At 47.1% G+C, this 19,505-nt stretch overlaps 1 protein-coding gene across 1 annotated transcript in view; it reads right to left on the bottom strand.

The window, feature by feature from the left end:
- ASTN2 (astrotactin 2) overlaps positions 1 to 19,505 on the bottom strand; it is a 1,049,203-nt gene that overhangs the window by 674,743 nt on the left and 354,955 nt on the right. Inside the window, exon 5 of the mRNA XM_055427750.2 lies at positions 18,783 to 18,890. Within this exon, the coding sequence (XP_055283725.2) occupies positions 18,783 to 18,890 (108 nt within the window). The remainder of the gene's footprint in view (positions 1 to 18,782; positions 18,891 to 19,505) is intronic.

Below are 19,505 nucleotides of genomic sequence, written 5' to 3' on the forward strand. Positions count from 1 at the left end.
TGAAAGTTTATATTTCAATGAAACTAAGTAGACGTATCCTTTCTTCCCTTCTTCCTTGTTTTCAACAGGAATTATTTTGAGGTCTTAAGTATGCCAGGCATTTTGCTTGATCCCACTCTGTTCATCATCCCTTCTGTACGAATAGTCGTCTCCGACCTTTTTCCCCTTCAAAAATTCCATCCTGTCTTTCAGAACTCAGCCTAAATATTTCCCATGCCAGCATTTCTCCTCTGTTCCCACCAAGCTGGTCAGCTGCTCTTTCTCCGTGCCATCATGGAGTTCATCACCAGCCTTTATCACAGCCCTTTTCATTCTACTGTAATTGCCCATCTGATCCTTTCCCCCACTGGACTGTGTGATGCACAGGGCAAAGACCATGCCTCACTTGTCAACATTTCGCTCTAAACCTCTTCAGCCACTAGCACACAACTAAGAGTATGTTACCTTACATTTGCTAAAACAAAACAGAAGTAGTCCTCAATTAGAATCACAGAATTGTAGAGCCAAGGGGACATCATAAAATTATAATCTATTTGACTGGGGCTTCCTTAGTGGTCCGGTGGTTAAGAATCTGCCTGCCAATGCAGGGAACACGGGTTCGATCCCTGGTCCAAGAATATCCCATATGCCATGTGTTAGCCAAGCCCATGTACCACAGCTACTGAACCCATGCTCAAGAGCCTGCTTGCAACTACGGTTCCCACATGCCCAACTACTGGAGCCTGCACACTCCAGAGACTGTGCTCTAGAACAAGAGAAACCGCCACGGTGGGAAGCCCCTGCATCACAACTCGAGACAGCCCACAGGCAGCAATGAAGACCAAGCGCAGCTGAAAATCGGCAGATAAATACATCTATGTGATTATTGAAAGACTATAGGCAGAAACGGAGGCCACTGAATTTGGCGGATCTGGTGTTCTCCATTATATCTTGGTCACCCTGCCAGACTGAACATGTCTTGACTGTATGGATCATCAATCTCACCAACAGAAGAGCTTTGATAAAAACTCAGAGATGTCCAGGCTCCACCTCAAACCTACTAAATAAAACTCTAGGTTGAAACCCAAAGGCAGGTCTCTGTTTTAAAAGCCCAAACATGTTACCCACATACATAGGGTTGGCAACCATGCTGAAAAAGGAAAGTAACTTTACTCGAAACACCATCCAAGGACAGCGTACAAAGAGCTCACTCTCATGATCCAGGATCTGTTCCACCTGGATATTTAATTTTGATTCTTTGTTACATCTTTATTCTTCTCCTTTAGATAAAGATGAATTGCATTCATGCCTCCAGGGACCCCAAGACCAGACACACAGTGGTTTGAATGAATAAGGCAAGAGGGATAGACAACATTTTCCAAGATTCCAAATGAACCTTGGAGATGGTCTGACCTAGTTACTTTATACTAGTGTATAAAGAAGTGGGCAAGTTTATCCATCACCTAGCATTTTCCAGGAACTGTGCTGAGTGCTTTACTTGCATTGTTCCATTTCAACCTCAAAACCACTTAGAAGAAACTACAATTATGACTTAACAAAGCTGAAAAAAACAGGAGCCAGTGGGTTAAATTGATCTTCCCAAGATCACTCTGCAAAGATTCACAACCACCTGTTTATTTCTAAAGAACATGTGTTAAGCATTGCACACTGGTACAATTACCTCTAGCAAAACCACTCAATTCAAATTCCTTTAGAGAACAGGCAGAGTATTCATGATAAACATGATCCACCCACATATATTTTTTAAATGAACTGTTATGTTTGTCCTCAGAAGTAATCACTGTGGTTTATGAATTCTGCCCTTCTTAAAAAATCATTCTCAACAATTATCTGGCTGCATAATATTCCATCAAGTTGATGCACTGTAATTTACTTAGCCATTTTTCTATTGTTGGACATTGAGGCTCATTCTAATTTTTCAATATTTCAGATTATGCTACAATGAGTATCTTCAGGTTTAGAGCATCATGAAAAATGAGTAGTGTCATGGAAAAAATATGGTCATAATATAATGTTGAGTAAAAAAAAACAAATGCAAATGTGTATGTTGATTACAGTTACAATGATGAGAAAAAATATACGCAAATGGGGATGAGAAAAAATGAAATAAGCTCTTTGGTCTAGCAGGTTCTTGCTTGTTTTTGTTTTCTTCTACTAGTGTTGGAGAAGACTCTTGAGAGTCCCTTGGACTGCAAGGAGATCCAACCAGTCCATTCTAAAGGAGATCAACCCTGGGTGTTCATTGGAAGGACTGATGCTAAAGCTGAAACTCCAATACTTTGGCCACCTCATGTGACGAGTTGACTCACTGGAAAAGACTCTGATGCTGGGAAAGTTGGGGGCGGGAGGAGAAGGGGACGACAGAAAATGAGATGGCTGGATGGCATCACCAACTCTGTGGACATGAGTTTGACTGAACTCCGGGAGTTGGTGACAAACAGGGAGGCCTGGCGTGCTGTGATTCATGGGGTCACGGAGAGTCGGACATGACTGAGTGACTGAACTGAACTGAACTGACCTGACTAGTATTATTACATGGTTCTACATTGGTGAAAAATGATTTAAAAAACAAAACAATAAGCATACCATTCCCAATGTTGTTGCAGCACCTCAGATCCTTGAGCGTTTTCACAGTGGAGAGATGAGCTTAGGATCAGTGGTATTGACTCTTTCCATGGACAACAGCCAGAGAAGGAGCGTCTCAAAGGCTGGAACCATGTCCTTCTTTATTGGCCGAGCCGTATGGCATGCAGGATCTTAGTTCCCTGACCAGGGATTGAAACCACACCCTCTGCAGTCAATGCACAGAATCTTAACCCCTGGACCACCAGGGAATTCTCTGAAGCCATGTTTTATTAACATGTCTGATGTCTTATTAACCCCTGATTTCCAGAAAGCCATGCTGTTCCTGAAATCTATAATGTGTGTTCAGTGAATAAGAACATAGAGTTTCAGAGCTTGAGGAGGCCGCAGATACAATTTATTCAAACACTACACCCTAGCTGAATGGATTGAGAGCCAAAGAGACTTGCCCAAGGTTCTCTAGCATCTGAGAGCAAGAACAAGCCTTGACCACGCTTTTCCCCAAATCTACTCTAATTAGAAGAGACAGATGGTTAGCAAATTTGCTCAACAGGAGCCATGAAAGAAAAGTCCTTTTCCAGTCCAACATAGAATGGGTTTGACTCTGTGAACCTGAGTTAGTTTCAGATCTCCCCTGAATCCCCATGTTCCCCAGGCTCAAAGCTGTTCTTGTGACAAATGCCTCAGAGCTGGGACATCTGTTTCCTCCCCATAGAGTGCCAGGTGGTTTGATTGTACCTGAGATGCTGAGAGAAGGGCATTTTCAACCTAGAATCCATGACTGAGCAGAACTCCCTGGAACTCTTCTGCTTCCAGTCTACATCCCCTCCGAGCACAGTCAATTCCTCTTGCACCTTCATTTACTATCTAGTAGAGCTCTGAATCGGAGAAGGCAATGGCAAGCCACTCCAGTACTCTTGCCTAGAAAATCCCATGGACTGAGGAGCCTGGCGGGCTACAGTCTGTGGGGTCGCTACTAGTCGGACAAGACTGAGCGACTTCACTTTCACTTTTCACTTTCACACATTGGAGAAGGAAATGGCAACCCACTCCAGTGTTCTTGCCTGGAGAGTCCCAGGGATGGCGGACCCTGGTGGGCTGCCGTCTATGGGGTTGCACAGAGTCGGACACGACTGAAGCGACTTAGCAGCAGCAGCAGCAGCAGAGCTCTGAATTCGTCAATGACCTGCAAGACTCTCCCATGCCCTATACACCTTCTGTACATCCCTTCTTCTTAAACGCGTTGGATCTATAAATATGACGGGGTATCACTCCGTGATTAAACGATGTTATCTGAGAAAACTGAAAGGATTCTTTTCAGATATAATTAAAGTCCAGAAGCAGCTGACTGAGTTAATCATATAGGAGTTTACCCTGGGTGGGTCTGGCCAAATCAAATGAGTCTAAAGAGATGCTCTCCAACAGCCCTTAAGGAAGCCATGCTGTGAACTGCCATGGGGGTGACCTGTAAGAACTGGGAATGGTCCTGCCCACTGCAGCTACAGAGCAGACATGTCAGTCATGCAGGAAACAAATCCCACCAACGACTACACAGGCTTGGAAGAAGACTGTGAGCCTCAGCTGAGATCAAAGCCCTAAGCCGGCGCCTCAATTTGAGACTCTGAGTAAAGAGACTGAAAGTAACATAACGGGACTGTTGAGCGGCAGAACTACTGCGGGATAATAAATGTATGTTGTTTGGAGCTGCTAAGTTTGTTCGCTAAGCAGAAACAGAGAGTGATGCATAGCCACGGAGTGCTGACTCCTACTCCTTTTCCCCTGTCAGACCTCTCCTGGGTGCAGAGCTGGTTGGCAGTGTCTGCATCTGGATGTCCTGCAGGCACCCCAAGGCAGCGGCTCTACAAACTCATCCATCCCCCCTGCCCCCCTCCCCACCCCCAAAGCTCCCCAAAGCTCCCCAAAGCCCCCCAAAGCTCCCCGCCCCCAAAGCTCCCAGCTTCCCAGGCTCTGCGACGCTCTCCAGCCCCCACACCAGAATCCAACCCGTGTCTTCAGCAGTCCGCACAGGCTCACCTTACAGCCAAGCCGTCACCAACTCTAACTGTATTTTAACACGTCCCCAGCAGCTACTCCACCCCCTGCTCCCCCAGAGGGCCCCCATCACACTTCAACAGCCTCCTTTATAACTGGTCTGTCCCCCTCCAGTTCTTCCTCCACTGTGGAGACAGTGATCTCTTTTAAAACAGGCACAGGGTAATGCAACTCTCTTCCAAAACCTTCCGGCACGCCCCATTTCACGTAGGTTCAAGTTCAGGCTCTCTCCTGCTCACTTGGACAGGTGTTTTCTGAAGCACACGGCCATCTGCCAGCTATCATTAGGCTCCAGCATTAATATGGGCTCCTCCTCAAAGATGCCTTTTGTGACTTTCCCCATGATGGATGTCCCCCTATATTTTCTTCGGTGGCGCGTCACACAGTGAGATGTGATACATTCCTTTATGTGTTTCTTTGGGAGGCCCTCCTTCTTCCCCATTTCTCTCTAGCAAGATTCCCGAGGGCCGTCCCCTGATCGGTCTGTTTGCCACTCTGTACCCTATCCTTAGCATACAGCCTCAACACCATTACACACTTAGTAAACATTAGTCGATTCAATGAACGGAGAGATAAATGAACTTGACAATCAAAGTCTCTCTTGATCTGAGTCAATTCACCCTTCCCAGCCTTGTTCAAATTATTTTCATTCATATACCTTGTACTCTAGTGACATAGGCCTTCCCTGGTGGCTCAGATGGTAAAGAATCTGCCTGCAATGCAAGAGAAATGGGATTAAATCCCTGGGTCAGAAAGATCCACTGGAGAAGGGAATGGCAACCCACTCCAGTATTCTTGCCTAGAGAATCTCATGGACAGAGGAGCCTGGTGGGCTACAGTTCACGGGGTCACAAAGAGTTGGACATGACTAAGCAACTAACACTTCCACTAGTGACATATGACTCTGTCGGATTATCATCAAATCCTGTAAAGTGGGATTCTCACCTCCATTTATTTATTTATTTTAATTAAAAGAAATTTTTGGCCTCACCATGTGGCATGTGGAATCTTAGTCCCCTGACCTGGGACTGAACCCATGTCCCTTGCAGTGGAAGTTCAGAGTCTTAATCCCTGAACTGTGAGGGAAGTCCCCTCACCTTCATTGTTTAGAAAAAGAAATTGAAACCTGGAAAGTCAACTAACTTGTCCAAGGTCACCTAAACTAACAGTCAGGGCTACATAAGGTTGTGCATACAAGCATCTCATAACGCGCTGGGCAAACAGCAGCACAACCAGTAGTTTCAGCTCTATATCTGGGAAAGGGTTTTGCAGGGGAGGAGAACCCTCGCCAGCCCATAGGATTGCCAGGGAAAGTAAAAGACAGAATGGTCATGCTTGGGTGGGACGCAGGGAGTCGCAGTCCCTCAGTGGAAGGGAAAGGGGTTGGAGGCGGGGATCCTGCTGAGTCCAGCTGAAAAACAAGAAAGTGAGGAGACCGATTATTCCTTCTCACCAATGTAAGCAACTAAAACGACATGTTTGCTTTATCACCTCTGGTCTCCCATTTGATTCCTGACAGCCGCCTCCCTCTCTTGGACACCAGGAGGTCAGGTGCTGAGCTGGCTGGCATCGCTGAGGAGGAGGAGAAAGAAGAGCAATTTGAACAGTATTTCAGGGACCGTCATGAGCTTGGGGAGGGAGTTTTTGAAGCTGTCTGGCTCCCTCTGTGCATTCAAGGAACCCTTGTTTGCCAAGCACGCTTGATGTCTGCAGGTTGGGGACAGGTAGTCAGTCTGGGAGGGACCTTTAAGAGTGAAAACAACAGCAACAAAAAACCAACGTCTGTTTTCTCTGAGGTTTGAGGGAAGGGAGAGAAGAAAGACATTAGACAGGGGTTTATGAGCCCTAACAATTTCTGAATGCACACTTTTCTCTCACATCTTGTCAAATAGGGCCAAATGCACACATAGATCAAAGCTGGGCTTCTGCATTTTACTGTCCTTTCAGTAAGAAAAATCCAAGCTCCCGATCTCATTTCTTCATGAGAGAAACCAGAATATCTCTAGAAACCCGCGAAGCCTGCTGGAACATTCTGGAGGAAGGTATCTATCTATCACAGATCACAAACAGCTAACTACCCAGGCAAGAGCTGGGCTTCCCCAGTGGCTCAGAGGTAAAGAACCCAACTGCCAATGCAGGAGCCACAGGAGATGCAGGTTCAATCCCTGGGTTGGGAAGATCCCCTGGAGGAAGGCATGGCAACCCACTCCAGTATTCTTGCCTGGAGAATCCCATGGACTGGCAGGCTACAGTCCATAGCGTTTGACAAAGAGTCAGACATGACTGAAGTGACTGAGCATGCCCATACAGGGCAAGAGTTATAACCAGAGGGAAAGTCTGTAAGATTCCCCTAGAGGCTGAGGCTACAGTATGGTGACACCAGATTTGGGGAGCAAGTGGAATGAAGTTCAAGACTCCATCCTCTAACTTACTGACTCTATGACCTTGGAGAAATCCCTCTGCCGGGTTTTACTGTCATCCTTTTGCATACAGAGACAAGGACAGTAATAGATCACATAGAACGAATGGTGAATATACAGCAGACCTGGCACAAAAGCGACAATAAATGGTCCCTCTAAGTTGTCATTCCTCTTAGAACTGAGAGTCAAGTTCCTGGCATGGGAAAAGGGGGATACAATCAGTGGGAGGTAATGCCAGAATAAGAACAGGCATGTAATACTAGCTAATATGTCAGGGGAATTGTACAGTTTTTTCTCAAATGGCCAAAAATTAGAATTGAAAGAGAATTTTATACCAGATCCCTTGGCCAGATATTCCCACATAATGTGTCTAAGATAAGTATTTAGAACTCGGATTTTTTTTTTTTTTTAGTTTTCCAAGTGATTCTGAGGTTTAATTAGGTCAGAGAACCACCCTGCCTCTGACAGCCTTTCTGAACCACACAGCTGAGGACACCTGATCCACTGTCGGCTCTGACCTGACCCAGATCCTAGGACACAGCGATCCTTCAAGCGGGTAACACCAGAGTCTCCATCCTCCTACGCAGGCCCTAAATACCCAGCCTCCCCAGCTGACCCTGTCTTCTGTTTCTGAAGAGAGATGCTCTGAGTCCAAAACTGCTTTGTCCCTGATCTAGTGCTCTGTCCTCTGGGAAAGATTCTGGACTGCTCAGACTCTTTCTAGAAGAAAAATTCTTTGCCCTCTGGTTTGTTTAATATTAACGGCTTATTTCTTACTTATTTAACAATGGGCTCTGAGGAGGAAAGGGAAGCTTGCATTGCACTGCTTGTCAATGCCCATGGTATAAATACTTCTTCCACAGTTGCTTATAGGCTACCAATGTGACATCATTCACAGAGCTGGAAATGATGAGTAATACTGGCTCTCACAACTGCTATGGGTTGGAGCCAGTACAGCACTGGAAGATCTCTTTGTCACGTATTTCTTCCTCCCTGATCAAATACCAGGACCCCCAGTGATGGTGGTGCCCTGGGAGGGTTGGTCCTTATAGTGGCTGCCTTGCGCACCCCCACCAGATACTGCAGTGAATTTTCAGTGTCCGAGCTACTTCTGACCATCCCTATTTCTGGTCCTCGTTCCTGCCGGGCTGATGCTCTCTGGAGGGTTACAGAGTTTACACCAGGATATTCTCGGGGTCTGAGCAGGCTCTCGGTACCGGCACAGATGTGGGAACCTCGCCCTGTCTCCTAAGTACAAGCCTAGTGCAGGCGCGGTGGTGCGCACTGCAGATGCACTGTCCCCATCGTACAAGGATATGACCAGGTTCTGAGATCCAAGAACTGAATTCCGAACATCAGCTCCCCTTACCTGGTGGCAAGCTCAAGTAAGTGACCTCTCGAAGTCCCAGTTTCCACAGCTGAACAAACAGAGGTAAACACAATCCCTTCCCAGGAATTGCCCTGGCGGTCCCGTGGTTGGGACTCTGCACTTCCATTACAGGGGACATGGCTTTGATTCCTGGTTGGGGAACTGAGATCCCACCAGCAGTTTGGTATGATCAAAAGAAAAAAAAAAAGTCCCTTGGGACGTCCCTGGTGGTCCAGTAGTTAAGAACCCTTATCCCCTTGCAACACAGGGGACGTGGGTTCGGTCCCTGGTCGAGAAACTACGATCCCACATATCCTAGAGCAACTAAGCCCGTTCGCAGACACTACGGAGCTCCAGTGCTCTGGAATCCTTGCCCCACAACCAGAGAGCCTGCGCGCCACAACGGCAGGCTTCACCTGACGCAGCAAGGACCTGATGAAGCCAAGTACACAGACACAATCCCTGCCTGTGACATTACTCGGAATTCTGTAAGACGGTTCATACAAAGAGCACAGATGCATACAGAGAGCATTCAGCCAATCAAGCATAGCTTTGCTTGGCTTTTCCTCTTTCTCCCTCCTTGTGCCTATGTTTCCATCAGGATTGGTATTACTGAGAACTCAGAGGGCATCAAGTTCTACCTCACTGACTGACAGACAGGAAACTGGGGTCCAGAGCCTTGCTCAGTCCTCAGAACCAAACAAGGGTGCACCCAGGATCGGAGGGGAGGTTTAAGCCCTCCAGTAGTTTCACTCATCTCCCTGTGTGGCTCCTCCTCATCTGTCCTTGCCTCCCTCCTTCGCTCACAAGCTCACCAGCGCTCCCTCTCCCTGGCACTCCGCCCGGTCCTAACCTGCCCTGCTTTCCCTCCGTCCAGGTCTGCACTCTAGGATGACTGACAAACCCACCGAGAGCTCTGATGCTTTCCTCTCTGGGGCTGCCATCTAATCCTTTGTCTTAAGCTCCACTCATTCTGTCCTTAGTAGGGGTCCCTGTTGCTAGGGAGAGTAGGTCAGTTGGACAGAGGGGGCTGACAGAAATAAGGACCCTGCAGCCTCGCTTCTCTCTCTGAGGCAGCCCCACATGCACCCTGGATCCCAGGACTATCTGTTCCCTGTCCCCTGCACAGCCCGGGTTTGCAGCACTCTTCCCAGGTTACTCTAGCTACAAAGGCTTACAGGGTGATTAAAGACCAGTCGATTTGTCTTTAGTGTTTACTCTTTTCTGAGCAGCAGGTCCTAGAGGCGTAACCTGCAGGCTGGAAGAGGACACCCTGCAGATGTCCCAGGGGAAGAGGTGACCTTAGCAAGGGACAAGGGTGTGAAGGAAGACAATCATGTCACAACATCCCAAGAGGCCGGGCCCACCAAGTCTACGTTCTAACCTAAAATGTTCTTTTTCCCATCTAGGAGCTAGACCAACTTGCAGACCAACACGTCGGAAAAAGGCCATGGAGCTGTGCCTAGCTCAAGCCACTCATTTGCTGTGCTCAAATGATTACCATTTAGTGAACAATGATCATGTGATAGTTATGCTCTGCTAAGCATGTCCTTTGCAAACTTTACTTCCTTTAAGCCCTGCAAAAAGCCTAAGGAAGAGTAGAAGGACTAATCCCAGATTCATCTTCCTTTACCCAGGGGAAACTGAGGCTCAGAGAAAGAAAGTGACTCAGCCGAAGCCACACAGCTAGGGAACAGCAGAGCAAGGATCTGGACCCCCAAGTGCTAATTCTGAAACCCCGTGATTTGGTGAGAAATGCTGGGTAAAGGATGGGATAGAGGCCCCAGTGGTCAAGGCATGGCCCCTGCTTATTTCCCCAGCCCCGCCGCCATCATTCTCAAATCCACAGCTTGACTCTGTCGAGCAACTGGCATCTCTCATCCCCACCCCTAGGGCACCATGCACCTCTGCTCTCATGCCCAGCAGGTACCATTCTGTTGATGTTCAGATTTCACTTTGCTCCATTCCCATGTCCTGGAGTCTCTGCTCTATCCGGGCATTCTCAGATTATATTTCAGAACAGTCTCCTTCCCTCAATCCCCAAAGGCCTCCTTTTCTGTAGATATGGCTTGAACTTTCCCTTACCTGTCCACTTATTCTAAAACATGATTCAACTGTGTGTGTGTGTGTGTGTGTGTGTGTGTGTGTGTGTGTGTGTGTGTGTGTGTGTGTTGGCAGGGGAAAATCACAATGAAAAAAATCCACACATCAGACTTCCTTGACTGTCCAGCGCTTAAGACTGTGGGCTTCCAATGCAGCGGGTGCAGGTTCGATTCCTGATCAGGGAACAAAGGTCCCACAGGCCATGCTATGCGGCCAAAAAAAGAAAAGGAAAAGTAACTCACACATCCATACAAAGCTTTGCTTACAATTCAAGAGTTCTTATCACTATAGAAAAGCTCAGCTTAAGGACCATCAAATTAAACCAAGAAACTAAAACAAAAAAACAAGCAAAACCAGGGAGCATTCATGCCCTGGTTCTCTTTGCTGGGGAACTAAGCACCAAAGCTTAGTGGAAAGTGCATGCAGTTGGGGATGAGATAACCTGGGTTTCTAGAACTGGCTCAGCAACCGAAGAGTGACAGGGACTTGCCCAAGGCCCCATGGCCACCTGCGCAGAACTGGGCTGGGAGGTCCTCGCCGGGCTCTTGCGCTGCTGGAATCAGCGGCAGCTGCACTGCTCTGTCTCCTGCTCAGCACTGTGCCCGGGGCTGGACACGCCATCTGCGCTTCTCATCTGGACCTTCAGATAGACACGCGCTTAGCCTCATCGGCGTCACTCCTCTGTGGGAGCTGCATCCCCCTCCCAAGGAGGTTACAACCACGTTGGGGCTGGGAGCCCGGGTCCTGTTGCTGCCCAGAAACATGCTTAGTCAGGTTGTTCAGTCCCTAAATGTAGGTGAGACTACAATGAGCTTCAGACTCAATGACAGAAGTTATAAATATCCTCGTTTCACAAAACTTAGGAAAACTGAGGCCCCAAGAGGGCACTTGCTGGCCAAGGGGTCAGTGAGTCAGTGAGTGGCAGGGCTACAGACTTCAGCACCCATGCCCTGAGTGAGTCCAGTGTCCTCTGCTAGGGCCATCTCTCCTTAATAAAGGTGAAATTCCACAAGCGGGAAGCTTTTAACTACCTCATTAGCTCATGCTACCAAATACCTCAACCAGTGATGGACTGAACAGTTATTTACTTGACCCAACATAGAACTCTGCTGGACAGAGTGACTTCCTTAGGCAGCAAGACCCTGTACAGCATGAGATCAGATTCATTTCACAAAACATTGTGGGACTGCACTCATGCTTCCTGGACCAGTCCTATAGGTTACCTGTATGATGTGGATGTTTAGGGTAGGGGGTCAACTCTCTGTACGGTCACTGGTGAAATCTGGACCAGCATCCGTTTTTGGAAATAAAGGTTGATTAGGACACATGTCCGTTCATTGTTGATGTACCGTCTGTGGCAGCTTTCAAGGTACGGCAGTAGCGTTAAGTAGTTCCAATGGTGACTGTATGTTCCGCAAAGCTGAAAATGTTTAGTGCTTCTCCATTTACAGAAAGATGGTTGCTGACTCTTGATTCAGGAAATCCCACCATCTGTTTGTATTTTGATATAATACAAGCTCCGTGAGGGCAGGGCTTTTAAAAATTGTTTCGTTTCTGTCACCATGGCCTAGAACATGGTCAGACACATAGTTGGTGCCTGACAAATAGCTGAGATATTGTGGGAGGCGGGAGGAAAGCAGGGAGAAAGACTTCACTAGAAAATGTAGGAAAAAGCAGTGTTGGGGTGAAAGGGAGGGGCTGGAGGAGGCAATAAGCAGGGAGAAGGAAAACAGACACAGAAGAGAACAGAAAGCAAGATGGACGATGCACGGAAAAAACCGCTACAATAGTGTAATTAGCCTCCAATTAAAATAAATACATTAATTACAAAAAAGATGGAGGAATGAGAATGCAGTGAAAGATGACAGAGGAAAGAAGAGAGGAACGGGGAGAGGAAAAACAAGAGAGATGAAAACAAACAAGCAACCAGATCCAGAACACTCACAGGGAGGAGGAGGAGGAGGCAGCTGTGGTGGGGCAGAGCAGGCGTGAGGGGGCCTGGCCATCAGCAACAGCAGGGAGGAGGGGGACGGAGCAGCGTCGGCACGGACCGGGCAGGAGGGCCGGGAAGGAAGCTGTGTGTGTGTTTGGGGGGCGGTGGGCAGTGCATCAGAGCCCTGGCATTCCCGCCATCCGAGAGACACAGCCCAGTCTCTAGGAGGGTATGGAGCCCCTGGGCCATACTCCTTATCTCAAGTCCCGTGGCTTGCTTTTGATTTTCTTTTTGAACTCCGATTTACGAGGGACACACTCAATAAAGGATGTCTTCCCAATTAGCTGTAAATAGCCCACGTCTTTGGAGAAGACTCATTGACTTCCCCAGCCCTAATTCTGGCTGTTGTACTGTGGGAGGGAGAAGACAGGTCAAGAATCATCCATCACCAGCTTCTAAATCTCCACTGCAGCAGATTCCAGAGGGCCGCAGCTTGGAAAGAGTGAGAGCTAAGTCTATTCCAGAGTCTGCAGAGTCTGAGACGCCTCCCCAGGCGCTGTGTCAAGGGAGACACTCCTTGGGGGCTTTGCAGTGAAAGGCACCAGGGCAAGGAGATGCACAAAGCAACAGTGCGAACTGCACTGACGTTACCAACGCCCGCCGTAAATGGCTGAGTACCCCACTGCCTCTGTGCGTGTACACACACAGACACACACACAGACACACACACAGATACACACACACACAGATACACACACAACACACACACAGACACACACACACAGACACACACAACACAGACACACACAGACACACACAACACACACACAGATATACACATACACACACACAGACACACACATACACACAGACACACACACAAAACACACACAACACACACACACATACACACACAGACACACACAACACACACACACAGACACACACACAACACACACACACAGACACACAGACACACACACAACACACACACAACACACACACAGACACACACACACAGACACACACACAGATACACACACACACAGATACACACACAACACACACACAGACACACACACAGATACACACACAGATACACACACAACGCACACACAGACACACACAACACACACAGACACAGACACACAGACACACACAACACACACACAGATATACACATACACACACACAGACACACACATACACACAGACACACACACAAAACACACACAACACACACACATACACACACAGACACACACAACACACACACAGACACACACACACCACACACACAGACACAGCCACACACAACACAGATACACACACATACACACAGAAAGCAACAGTGCAAACTGCACTGACGTTACCAATGCCCACCATTCATGGCTGAGTACTCCACTGCCTCTGTGCGTGTACACAACACACACACACAGACAGACACAGACACACACACCACATACAGCACACAGGCACACACACACCACACTGACACAGACACATACACCACACACATACAGACACAGACACACACACACACAACACAAACACCACACACACACAGATACACACACACACTACACCACACACACAGACACACACACAGATACACAAACACACACAGAAACACACACCACACACACACACACACACACACAGAAAGCAACAGTGCGAAATGCACTGACGTTACCAACACCCGCCATTCATGGCTGAGTACTCCACTACCCTTGTGCGTGTACACACACACACAAACACAGACACACACACAGACACAACACATACACACACACAGACACATACACAGACACACACACGACACACACACAGATACACACACACAGACACAGACACACACACACAGAGACACACACACCACACACACACAGCAACAGTGCGAACTGCACTGACGTTACCAATGCCCACCATTCATGGCTGAGTACTCCACTGCCTCTGTGCGTGTACACAACACACACACACAGACAGACACAGACACACACACCACATACAGCACACAGGCACACACACACCACACTGACACAGACACATACACCACACACATACAGACACAGACACACACACACAACACAAACACCACACACACACAGATACACACACACACTACACCACACACACAGACACACACACAGATACACAAACACACACAGAAACACACACCACACACACACACACACACACAGAGAAAGCAACAGTGCGAAATGCACTGACGTTACCAACACCCGCCATTCATGGCTGAGTACTCCACTACCCTTGTGCGTGTACACACACACACAAACACAGACACACACACAGACACAACACATACACACACACAGACACATACACAGACACACACACGACACACACACAGATACACACACACAGACACAGACACACACACACAGAGACACACACACCACACACACACAGCAACAGTGCGAACTGCACTGACATTACCAAAGCCCGCCGTTCATGGCTGAGTACTCCACTGCCTCTGTGCCTGTACAAAGACACACACACACACCACACCGACAGACACAAACACCACATACACACAGACACAGACACACAGCACACACACAGAGACACACACACAGACACACACACAACACACACAGAGACACACACACACAACACACACAGACACACACACAGACACACACAACACACACACACACCACACAGACACCACACACACACACACCACACACAGATACACACACAGCACATCTTTATCCACTCCTCTGTTGATGGACACTTACGTTGCTTCCATGTCATGGCTATCATAAATAGTGCTGATATGAACCCTGGGGTATACTTATCTTTTCAGAGTATAGTTTTCTCCTGGTACATGCCCAGGAGAGGGAGGGCTGGATCATAAATTGCTAGTCCCTCACTCGTGTCTAACTCTTCGATCCTATGGATGGTAGCCTGCCAGACTCCTCTGCCCATGGAATTCTCCAGGCTGGATTATATGATAGTCCTATTTTTAGTAGAAGGGATAAATTCAGAAATTGGGGTTGACGTACACACACTACTGTATGCAACATAGACTAATAATAAGAACCTACTATATAGCAAGAGAATTCTACTCACTTCTCTGTAGTGACCTACATGGGAATAGCATCTGAACAACGAGCGGATGTGCGTATAGACACAGGATTCATGTTGCTGAACACCTGAAATTGACATAGCATCGCAAATCAACTATACACCAGTAAGAACCAATTGAAACAAAGCAAACAAGAAACAATGCTGAGCAAAATGGTGGTCTGGGGAGGCCTTACAGATAGCTGTGAAAAGAAGAGAAGCGAAAGCAAAGCAGAAGAGGAAAGATATAAGCATCTGATTGCAGAGTTCCAAAGAATAGCAAGGAGACATAAGAAAGCCTTGCTCGGCAATCAATGCAAAGAAATACAGAAAAACAACAGAATGGGAAAGACAAGAGATCTCTTCAAGAAAATAAGAGACACCAAGGGAACATTTCATGCAAAGATGGGCTCAATAAAGGACAGAAATAGTAGGGACCTAACAGAAGCAGAAGATATTAAGAAGAGGTGGAAAGAATATACAGAAGAACTGTACAAAAAAGATCTTCATGACCCAGATAACCATGATGGTGTGATCACCAACCTAGAGTCAAACATCCTGGAATGTGAAGTCAAGTGGGCCTTAGGAAGCATCACCATGAACAAAGCTAGTGGAGGTGATGGAATTCCAGTTGAGCTATTTCAAATCCTGAAAGATGATGCTGTTAAAGTGTTGCACTCAATATGCCAGCAAGTTTGGAAAACTCAGCAGTGGCCACAGGACGGGATATGGTCAGTTTTCATTCCAATTCCAAAGAAAGGCAATGCCAAAGAATGCTCAAACTACTGTACAATTGCACTCATCTCACACGCCAGCAAACTAATGCTCAAAATTCTCCAAGCCAGGCTTAAGCAATACATGAACTGTGAACTTCCAGATGTTCAAGCAGGTTTTAGAAAAGGTGGAGGAACCAGAGATCAAATTGCTAACATCCACTGGATCATCAATAAAGCAAGAGAGTTCCAGAAAAATATATATTTCTGCTTTATTGACTATGCCAAAACCTTTGACTGCATGGATCAGAATAAACTATAGAAAATTTTGAAAGAGACTGGGAATACCAGACTACCTGACCTGCCTCTTGAGAAACCTATATGCAGGTCAGGAAGCAACAGTTAGAACCAGACATGTAACAACAGACTAGTTCCAAATAGGAAAAAGAGTATGTCAAGGCTGTATATTGTCACCCTGCTTATTTAACTTCTATGCAGAGTATATCATGAGAAATGCTGGGCTGGAGGAAGCACGAGCTGGAATCAAGGTTTCCAGAAGAAATATCAATAACCTCAGATATGCAGATGACACCACCCTTATGGCAGAAAGTAAAGAAGAACTAAAGAGCATCTTGATGAAAGTGAAAGAGGAGAGTGGAAAAGTTGGCTTAAATCTCAACATTCAGAAAACTAAGATCATGGCATCCGGTCCCATCACTTCATGGGAAGTAGATGGGGAAACAGTGGAAACAGTGGCTAACTTTATTTTTTGGGGCTCCAAAATCACTGAGGATGCTGATTGCAGCCATGGAATTAAAAGACACTTACTCCTTGGAAGGAAAGTTATGACCAACCTAGACAGCATATCACAAAGCAGAGACATTACTTTGTCAACAAATATCCATCTAGTCAAGGCTATGGTTTTTCCAGTGGCCATGTATGGATGTGAGAGTTGAACTACAAAGAAGGCTGAGCACCAAAGAATTGATGCTTTTGAACTGTGGTGTTGGAGAAGACTGTTGAGAGTCCCTTGGACTGCAAGGAGATCCAACCAGTCCATCCTAAAGGAGATTAGTCCTGTGTGATCATTGTAAGAACTGATGTTGAAGCTGAAACTCCAATACTTTGGCCACCTGGTGCAAAGAGCTGACTCATTTGAAAAGACCCTGATGATGGGGAAGATTGAAGGCAGGAGGAGAAGGGGACGAGAGAGGATGAGATGGTTGGATGGCATCACCGACTCAATGGACGTGAGTTTGAGTAAACTCCAGGAGTTGGTGATAGACAAGGAGGCCTGGTGTGCTGTGGTTCATGAGATCGCAGAGTCGGACATGACTGAGCAACTGAAATGAACTCAACTATTTGCCCTTAACATATACCAGGTACCATGATATTTTTTTAATTCCACAAAACAAAATTCATCTCCAAATCTATGAGGCAGTTCCAAGGCCCATTACACAGAAGAGAAAACTGAGGTATACAATAGGTAGATAACTTGCCCAAGGCTCAAGGCACCCAGAGAAGCAACATGATCTGTGCCCTTTGACTGTCCATCATGCATGGGCGGAATCATTTTATGCAGTTTTGGGGGACTAGGGAGCACAGATGGCCAAATACCTAGATGAGTTGCCGTCATGTTCATGAGGGAACCTCCATTCTCTCCAGGGCCTGGTCCAAGCTCATGGATATGTCCTTAATCACTAGCTGGGAATACATGCTTGCACCCTAAATTCTCTCCCAAGGTTGTTGTTGTCCTTAAAAATCACTCATGATTGAGGAATTATATTCCCAGGTGACGGTCTGACATGTGCTCTATTTCAGTGCACATTTTACCACAGTGAGCCTTGAACCTCAGCCACAAGGTCTAAGCCCCTATATCGGGGTCCTCCCTCAGCATTTCATGTCTTCTTACATTGAGTGTCATCATGAGAAAACAATTATGCATTCAAGCATCAAGACCGATTCTCTTTGTATAAAGGACAAAACATTGTCTAGAGGTCCCAGGGAGTCCTGTTTACAGGAACCAACAGGAGAACTCCGTCTGGTCTCTATATCAGGTAAATAGGATCTCCTGGGCCAACGCTGGTTTTACCCGCTTAGACTCTGTGCATTTTACTGCTGAGCATGTTTCATTTTGCACTTTGGTGCTAAGAATCTCCGAGTTAAGCTGTCAGCCCCTTCTTAGAATACACAACACAGCATGGCACGGATTACCATGCATACATCTAAGCGGAGTCTGAATCCTTTTCCTTACTCTGATTTTCCTTTCAATTTGATTCTTTATTGTGAGGGATTTTTTTTAAAAAAATGCCATAAACTTACAAAGCCATCTCTGAATCCTCTGAGGAACGGGGCACGACAGAGAGAAATAGAGAATGGCTAGACGGGGTATCGGACGCCAGGTTCAGGGTTAACTGGTCCGGGACCAGGTTGAAGAAGAAGATTTAGGGTCTGTCATGAAGCACAAAAGCTGCTTCCCACAAACCCTGGTTCGGGAACCTTCTCCTGGATTCCATTACCTTTGCTGCGACGACGGCTGCGGTACTGCTCCGTGTAGAACGTCAGCTGCGTTTCATCGTCTGCCTCTGACCCGGACGTCCCCTTGGTTCTCCCAAAGCTGATGCCCCCTGTGCAAGAAGCACAATCCATCAGTCACTGCAGGCCTCCAGAAGCTTGTGAAATCCCCCATCCATCCCAAAGACCAGCAACCCCACCCCCAAGTGACCCAAGTCTCTGTAAATCCCAAGTGACCCAGGAGTTGGCATGATTTATGGAAGGAGTTCAGGCTCTGCAGTGATGCGGGCCTGGGTTCTCAGCACGGCTTGGCAGCCTTGGGGCTGTGTGACCTTGAGGAGATGCCTCCCTTTTCTGAGTCCTGGGTCCTTTCTTTCTGAAGGAGGAGGAAAAGCCATCAATCGTGTGGGGTTGCTTTGAAGATTAAAGGAGGTACAACATGTAAACTGCCTGGTCCTGGGTGGGTCCCAGGTAATTGACAGGTACACTATTGCTTTGTATGATGGATCTGCCTCTAAAAAAGCATTCCAGGTGACTTAATTTCACACACATTTCAGTCCAGTGCTTACTCTACGCCAGGCCCAGAGCCAGACACGGGGGAAACAGAGACACCACCCGGTCCTCGCCAGCCAGGGGATCATAAGCTAGTCATGGGGACAAATGGGATCCTAAGGAGCCTTTAACCTAATTCATGGCCATGTTTCCTACACGGTGAGATGCTGGGAATA

Source organism: Moschus berezovskii, chromosome 7 (genome assembly GCF_049115385.1).
Source record: "Moschus berezovskii isolate FMDL1 chromosome 7, NW_MosBer_1.0, whole genome shotgun sequence".
Taxonomy (NCBI): domain Eukaryota; kingdom Metazoa; phylum Chordata; class Mammalia; order Artiodactyla; family Moschidae; genus Moschus; species Moschus berezovskii.